This window comes from Limulus polyphemus, unplaced genomic scaffold, assembly GCF_000517525.1.
Source record: "Limulus polyphemus unplaced genomic scaffold, Limulus_polyphemus-2.1.2 Scaffold2525, whole genome shotgun sequence".
NCBI lineage: Eukaryota > Metazoa > Arthropoda > Merostomata > Xiphosura > Limulidae > Limulus > Limulus polyphemus.
Window position 1 is genome coordinate 152577 of NW_013668135.1, and position 8764 is coordinate 161340.

The 8764-nt window shown below is 30.7% G+C and overlaps 1 protein-coding gene across 2 annotated transcripts in view; it reads right to left on the reverse strand.

Annotated features, from left to right (window-relative positions):
- Nucleotides 1-2548: 2548 nt before the first annotated feature.
- Nucleotides 2549-8764, reverse strand: part of LOC106467199 (zinc finger protein 280D-like) — a 17296-nt gene continuing 11080 nt past the window's right edge. Inside the window, exons 4-5 of one of the 2 annotated variants that reach the window (XM_022395330.1) lie at nt 7743-7876; nt 4782-4838 (exon numbers count right to left, since the gene is read on the reverse strand). In XM_022395330.1, the coding sequence (XP_022251038.1) occupies nt 7773-7876 (104 nt within the window). In that variant the 3' untranslated portion in view covers nt 4782-4838; nt 7743-7772. Of the gene's footprint in view, nt 4839-7742; nt 7877-8764 lie in introns of both variants that reach the window. The other variant, XM_013927523.2, reaches the window with a different exon arrangement.

Here is an 8764-nt window from a genome sequence, read left to right on the forward strand (position 1 = left end):
TCATTGTATTTTCTTTCGTTTGTATGTATATGATTTAACTGTTAAAAGGAGAGTTAACAAAAGGTTTTTCTTTTTACTTATAACTGTAATTTGTCTTACGTCTCCATAATAGATATCATGAGTGTATCAGTACATTGTAGAAGTGAGACTATCAATATTTCATTTCATCAGCTACAGGTTCCTATTGATGAACTGCTTCCTGAAAAACTTCAAGTACGTATTGCTTGGAATAACTGGCCTCGGAGACAGCAGTACAATACCTAATGCTGAGTATCAAGAGTTTAATGCTTGACCTAATCAAATGTTTTGATAAGGAGGAAAATACTGGCAGTATTTATATGTTTTCTGAGGAAAAACAAGTGAAGTAATGATTAATAATTAGGCCGTAATATTCATAGTTGCCTTATAATAGTGGCCGACCACAGGCCCCTTCCCCCTACTCTAGTCTGTCACATTCCTGAATGTCCAGATAGCATCTGTCTACACATGCACGCCAGATGTAAACTCAAGGTCATCGCTAATTCTTGCAACTAATCCACTTGCAGGCTGTTCAGTTATAGTATTGATTTTTGCGGACTTAAAAAATGACGTTATGACACTCAATTTTTTTTGAAAATGGGGTCGCCTTATATTCGAGATCGCCCTGTAATCGGGCCAAAACTGTAATATAATTGCTTTGATGATCAACCAATGTACCAAAGTTGATCTTATTGCTGACCAACCAACAATTATTATAGTGCGTTGATAAGTAAATTACCTGTTGAAAGGGTGTTGAAATGCTTACTTTCTGAGATACCAAGTGATGTTTTACAGTAAAATATCTAGAGGATATTACGCGATAGTCATTTAATTATCTCACAGTTAAGATAAGTGATGTTAGTAGATGTGATACCTAGAAATTCAAATAGAATGTTAAGCTAAAGGATGTCACAACCCTTACTTTCTGAGTTGATGAGCAATGTTTAGTAGCAAGGTGTTAGTCTTAAGTCTTATGGTAATCATTCGCACTATCTAGTCTAGTAGTGTAACATTTTCTGTAGAGCAGACCATGCATTACTCACTGATTATGCAGCAAAGACAGCCAATGTTAGTAAATGTAAGACTCAGAATGCTCTGGTATTGAACAAAGTCTATTGTTAGAAATGTACATAGTGTGGTTGAAATGTTGTGTATTTTTTTCTAAAAAACAACAAAAAATTGTATGGGATTGAGTAAAGAACAAATGCTAAAAATACAATAAACTCTTTAGAGTGGATCCAGTTCTTATCATGCATCATGTTTTATATTCTAATGGTTATAACTTCAAGTTATCTGGTTTAGGGGAGGTATGTCGAATTTCTGTAGTTTACTAAGGGACAGGGAAAGTGACCTCACTTTCAATTTAATTTAGCCTTAAATGTGTGGGGTGGCATACTGTTAGTTATTTGACTGTTTCTTGAGTTGTTGTACATTTCTTCTTTGTGTTAGCTATTAGGTTAGATTTAATCTTATAGAGCTGAATTTTAATGATGTATTCCTTTTACACATGATGACATTGAAATTACCTTTATTTACAGATAAAATTTTATGGCATTGTTTTTAAGTTAATGGGAACAGTTTTTCTGTTAAGAGTTCTTAGTTAGAATCTGGTAGACTCAGTTTAAGACAGGTATGGGATTAACCCTAGATGTTACTCTTTATAGCAAGACTCAGTCAAACATCGTATGTGCTATGAGGTAGTTGTATTGTGGCCAATGTCACTTTATATGTGTGGTGAGGCTATTTTGATTGTTACAAGATGGGAAAAGGGCCACCAAATCCCTCAAATTTCATTATGTGATTGGTCAAGTTATGGAGAAAATGTAAAGTGTGAAAGGATTTTAGAGATTTGATGCAATATCTAAAATGTCATTTTTTTTTTGCCCTTCACATCAAGTCTTTTTTTCATCACAAAACTGATGACAAAACCACTACGTACTAGGACCACAATCTTCTTGTTGTGGGTATCAGATGACTGTATGCTTTATCTATTCTCAAGTTTTGGACATCATACTAATTTAGTAATTTGAAAGTTCACTTGCGTGACATTAATATTACATAAGTAAGAAGCTTAAAGATCTGATTCACTGTCACAAGCCTCAAACCAGTCTGAAGATTCAACCTAACTTAGTCTGAAGATTCAACATCATTAACATTACTTAGAGTCTGAAGATTTAATTTTACGAACATCACATAAGAATCTCAAGATTCATTTTTCAGCATCGTATACCTCTTGTAATAATCGTAAATTCATTCCTATGTCACTCACGGTTTGTAAATTTACTTTAATGTTGCTAATATCATCTACTAGCTTAGTAGTCTTACATCTCACTTCAATGTTACAAACATCTATAAGAACTTAATAATCTGAATATTTGCTTCACTATCACTACTTCATGTAATAAGTAATTCTTTTTACAAAGAATGCAGTTTTATTGTCAAGTCATATCTTTAATATTGATGTTTCTTATGAGCTTTATGTGTGAGCTCATTCTATAAACAGCATAATAAAAAGGAGGACACCAGGAAATTTGCATTTTATTCTTTTTAATTTTATGTATGCATTCATTAACTCGTAAATTGTCAGAAAAAAATTTATTGCATAGACAGTAAATTACCACAAGTTTTAAGCACTAACTAATCAGACTAAACCAAGTATTGATTTAAATTTTACAATGTTCCCCAGAGTAAAATATGAGTTTCTCCAAACTCATCAGTGTCATTTTGTAAAATATGAAGTTATATTTAATCCTCATATTATAATCTAAATTCAAAATTATAAATTCAAGCACATGATAATACACAAACTATTATTAAATAAATATTGGCAAAAGAAAACCCCTTTAATATTAACTGATGGAAAGTTATTACATACACATGTCTAATAAACTAATAACCAGTCAGTCACTATATTTCATACAAGTATTGATGTATCATTGTTTGTTAACACACGCTTTAATGAACAAGATTCAACAGTTAACAGATGTACTTCCTCTATTAAGACTTGTATTATTATGTCGGTGTTGTTAGTCAACACAAGCCTGTTACGATCAACACAGATATTGACATATCTTTATCAAAACAACAAGCGGTATAACTATCTCTTTCAATCCAAGTACTGTTATACTTATCTTTATTAACAGAAGTAGTGATACACCTATCCCTATCAACAAAAATATTGATATACCTACTTTCATCAACACAGATATCAATACATCAGTCTGAGTAGTTAACAGTACTAATGGTATACTGGTATTGCTATCATCACAGTGTTCATGTGATGTATCAATATCATTAACCAACACAAATACTAATAAACCAGGCTCTCTACAGAGTATTACTTGATTTGGCAGATTGGAGTAAGAAACTATTAGTTGATTGGCATTTGATGCAGAAATTTAAACTTCCAACAGGTTCCACGATTTATGTATTAGAGAAAAAGAAGCTAAATGTAAGCAAATTGTCTGTGGATAAACTGACAATGAGATTCTCAGTAATTACAAAAAATGCATAATGAAGCTTATTTTGTAGAAGTCGTTATGGTCAAATATGATAGTGTATGTATAAGAACACTAAAATTTTGAAGCATACTTATAGGAATAGTTTTATATATATTATGTCACTGGAATACAATAGACAATTTTACTTTACAAATAACCTAATCTTCAGCCAGCATAGAAACCATTCTAATGTATTTTATCTCAAGCATACCAAAACAAACCTATTATTTAAAAATTAGGAGTATTTTAATATAATATTAACACACAAGAATTATCCTTTAGTAATTTACATACTTAACTTCTTATCTGAGAAAAAGGGGGAGGGGGCATAAAGGAAATTACCAAATATGAATGAAGGACCATTCAATGAAAAAATGGCTTTTCTTTTAACAAAAAATTTAGTATAAAATAAAATTCAGTAAATTAGTAAAGTAAGCACCATTTTATAAATCAAATTACACTTGATTACCTTCTTTCACTTTACCTATGATTTAACTCTAATGAAACTATGGAGATTGGTTTATCATGTTTCCATAAAATCACTGTTTTAGATTTCAGATACATAAGAAAGCTTTTCATGATTTATTGTAGACATTTAGTGTCAGAACTAGGTAAACTTTCAGTAATTAACCATGATAATTGAATCCATATATACATACATGTCATGTGATCAGTTAGTGGTTCATTAGTTTTCAAACTGTCATAGCTGAATTATAACAAGCTGACAGTCCTAGAGAAAATGCTGATATTTTGTTTTTAACTAGTGTGGCAAAACCATTTCTGTCTGAAGTTATTCAGAATGATTTTAAAGTTCCATTGAGCTATTTTGTTTCTTCCACTTCATGACCAAGTAGCATACAGAGTACTCTGTTGCTTTTACATCTGTATCCATACTATTAAAGACATTAGAGAAGAAACAACTGATCACACTGAAGAAGAATCACTTAGATTTACATTATGCTCTTTTTTCTTCCTTCTTGAGAGAAGGTAATCAACTGAATCCACAGTTGTATACAGTGCATCAGTGAGTGGGCTTTTTACTTCACTTTTAAAAATATTTGAAACCATTATTTCAGTGACTGAAGTCCCTTTTTTTTTCAACCTTTATTTTCTCTTCTTTACCCTCACTTTTAATATCAGTACTGAATACCTCACTTTCCACACCAGCAGGTGAAGACAATAACTTGTTAGACTTTATTTCTTCATTTTCAGTAGTTTCTGTTAACGTGCCATTACTGTGACTGCTATCATCTCCTATTTTTCGGACCAGACCAAGGACATTGAGCATATGTAGAGGTTGATCAGTGGATTGTTTTGTAACTGTAATAGTGAAAACAGTGACCAAATTTATTCAAGAAAAACAAACTAAAAAAAATTACTGGGCTAAACACTCAGGTTTCTACTTTCTACCTCATGGAGATGCATTTTATTTTAAGCTAGATGGAGAAAAAACTTACTAATAAGACATTAGAACAAAACGACAAATAAGGAAGAATCTAATGAGGAGGAGTCCACTTGGAGACTAATAAAGTTTGGTTAGATGAATAATGAAGAAAACTTTATTACATGTTTAATAGCAATCTTTATTAGGAGGAATGTAATTTTTTTGTTAGTCATGAAAAGTTTTATTATAATTTCTCAATACATTAACATGTAAAAAATTAAATGAAAGTGTCAGAAATTAATGCCAGAATCCTTAACCTTGCAACAAGAATGGATCAATAATTTAAACATTTTTGTCAGAATCCATGTTAACTTTATAGAGTTCTCACTGTTGCCACAAGTTAATTAATGTCAGTGATTTTTATTAAGACTTAAATTACAAGAACAGAGAGCTTTGTTAATTTCACAAAGATCTCACTTGTACTACAAGTTAGAGTTACAAACTTCTGTTAATAGCCACTGTTTTTGTCAGAATGTAGAACCCTGTGTCAACTTTATAGTTCTCACTTTTGCTACAAATTAGGTTGAAAGACTTTCTTTAATAGAAATTTATTATTGCAATAAAACAGAACCACAATTAAGTTAAAAGAAATCTTATTTAAGTTACAAGTGATGGTATTGTGACCATTAGTCCCAATTTCTGGAGACAGTCACTAGATGAGGAATGTTGTTCCTGAGAAACATTCATGTAGTGCCAGAACCCTGTCAAAACCTGCTAGACGTATGATGTCACCATCAGACTACTTACTACTAATATTACATCTAAATTTAATATGCATATATAACCAAGATAATATATGTAACTCAACTGTCTTTAAATTAACCCTTTCGAGACTGGTCATGTGTGAAAGGCCATGTCATCTCGTTTTTTGACTCACATTCAAAACTTTTATTGAACTACTATTTCAATAACTTTGGTATCAAACTGTAGATTATAATTCAAATTTTAGTATTATACATTATCCAATTTCTTAATTTAAAATTAAATACTAAAAACACAGATAAACATCGATTTTTGTGTGTCACGTTGTATGTTGAATGCAGCAGTGGTTCAAATTAAAAGTTTGTGAAATCAAATAATAAGTCTATAGTATTGTACGAATTAGAAACTCAAATTACCAATATTGACAATCTAGAATATAAAATAAGAACATCTTATCTTTTCTATTTGCTAAGATATTGCTCATGTAATAAATCAAACACAGTGGCACCCCGCCCACCTCTTTCCATTTTTAGAAATGCTCCCTTATATACACTTACTTTATATATGACATGAATAACCGATAAGAAGCTCAGAATGTCCCCTAGTGGCTTTCTTAGCCATTTTAACAAGCTTGCAGGCCATTTCTTTCTCTCAAACCAATATTTCAACGAGGTAGGATGTGTCTTTAGTCTGCTTGAAATTTCATACTTTTTTAGACTAAAATACATCTTAGTTACTAAGCTTTATAAATTATAGTGGAATTCTATGGTATTGATGTAATAATTTATGATTTTTTAGTTACTCAAATGTACATATAAAACCTAAAAAATTATTTCGTTTCATATCTTCCATGGGCAAACTTTTTAAAGGCTTCGCAACCTACATCAAGCAGCAGTTGAGTACAAAGGCTGTAACTTGAAGAAATAATTGTTTGCTTTACTTCTTTATTTACTGTTCTATGTTTTAAGAAAAATAAGTTTAAGATCTTATTTCAAAATAGCAATAATCTATATACATATAAAATGTATAATAATTGAAATGTGACTGTATTTTACAAAATACTAGTCTACTAAAACACAGCCAAGACAAGTTACTTTGTACAGACCAAAGGTCAGTTTTATGTTATTGGATACAGTAACTTGAGTGCACGTGTGCCGCATCATTGTAACTTCTGTATTGTTAGCCAGGCATGGCTGAAAGCTCAATATAATAAAAATAATTAATATATATAAATGTAGAATGTTATGAGATCTAAGCTATTTAGTCTAAACACTTATGTTTTCATGTTATAATTTGTGTTCATTCTAGAATGAAAGAGGCAAATTTATACTTATTTCCTAACTTTTTATGGTGGTTACAAGATCAGTCAAATCTACCAACCTCATACAGAGATTCATTACTGAAAATAACAGATAAAATATAAAGTTTTTCTTATGAAACGTTTGATAACTATCTGGATATTATAAAGTTTTGCATAAAAAATTTGAAAATTTCCTGATGTAAAAAATTATTTTTAATCTTAAAATGAAAATTACTTTGCATGATAGACAGGCAACATGCAAAAAGAAAAAAAAAGGCATGAGAAAAACATTGCTTTACAAACCTTAAGATTTAATAAAAAAAATTGATATTTTGGGTATGAAAGTATTATAATGTTTACTGATAATGTACCAAATTTTGTTAACCTTTGCTTACTAACTTAAAAGTTATAGCATGAAAATTATAACAAGCACAAAATGGTTACAAGTTCAGTCCCAGGGACTGAGCCCATGCTGAAATAGTTAAGCAGTAAAAGAAAAACAAAAACTAGGTATCATATATAAAATCACTAATATTATAACAAGTTTAAAAAATGCATATCTTGTAAATCTACAATATCTATAATTGCACTAAAATATTAAAAACTTAAAAAATCTTGTTACACCAACATGAATAACTAAAAAAAACTTATTTGTTGTATATTAAGTAAATAATAAGCCTTTTAAAAATGTCACATTTTAAACACACAGTATAATTGTAAAATATATTCTATTAAGTGTTTCTTAATGATTATGGATTGTACAGAAAAAACATTTCACCATTTTAATGCCTTTACACCCGCTCTTTAGTCACAGTGGTCGCATGGTGCCTGTTGCCAGTTCCTGAGGGATAGTAACACTGTGTGTGTGCTGGATGGTTTGACCAATAGACATGGATGATGTTCTCTGACACACTGAGGGTTTGGTTATGAAAGACTTAATTTCAAATGTAAACAAAATAACCTAAACATATATAAAAATAAGGATTTAAAGTATAGGGACTAAGCTCCAACTTTAGCTGCCATATTCCAACGTGATTTGGCACCACTTATCCCTGCTGGGAAAAAATGTCCTCAAAACTATTTCAGGCTTGAAACAAATCACCACATACTCTCACATTCCATTTCTTATAGTTATTACGGAGTCTGATGCAGAAATACATTAGAAATAAGCATTTAACTAGTATTTATTATTAGCTAAGCTACAGCATCACTGTGTGTTGTCACTAGTGTAGTAACACTGAGCAATAATAATGAAACAATCATAAAAGTGGTACTACTACTACAGCAAACATAAGAAATTCTGGTGATTATAGTTACAATTGTTTATACAAGAATCACCTTAAGTTAGGGTTACCACTGTCTACTACTTATGTAAAGATGTAGAAGCGCTTTTAAGTTTATAGTCCATATTCTTACTACAAGTCAGGGACACCAACTTCTATTTAATAATGACTACTTTTGTACTCATACACTTCTCAATTTTGCCACAATAATGACAAATTTTTCCTTTTTTCAAACAATTATTGCTACTGTTTTTTAGGTCACACATAACCTTCTTTCTGGAAAAGTTAAGGTTAATAATAGGGCCCTGCAAAGCTTCAAGATTTGATTCGTTTGCAAGTCAAAACTGGAGATTCAATTTATTAGCTGGGCTCAAATTCAATATTTTTGAATCTACATCACTTCTGGTAAACTTTAGCTTTTAATTCAGTCTATATACTGGAACTTATTTTAATTCAGTCTATATACTGGAACTTATTTTAATTCAGTCTATATACTGGAACTTATTTTAATTCAGTC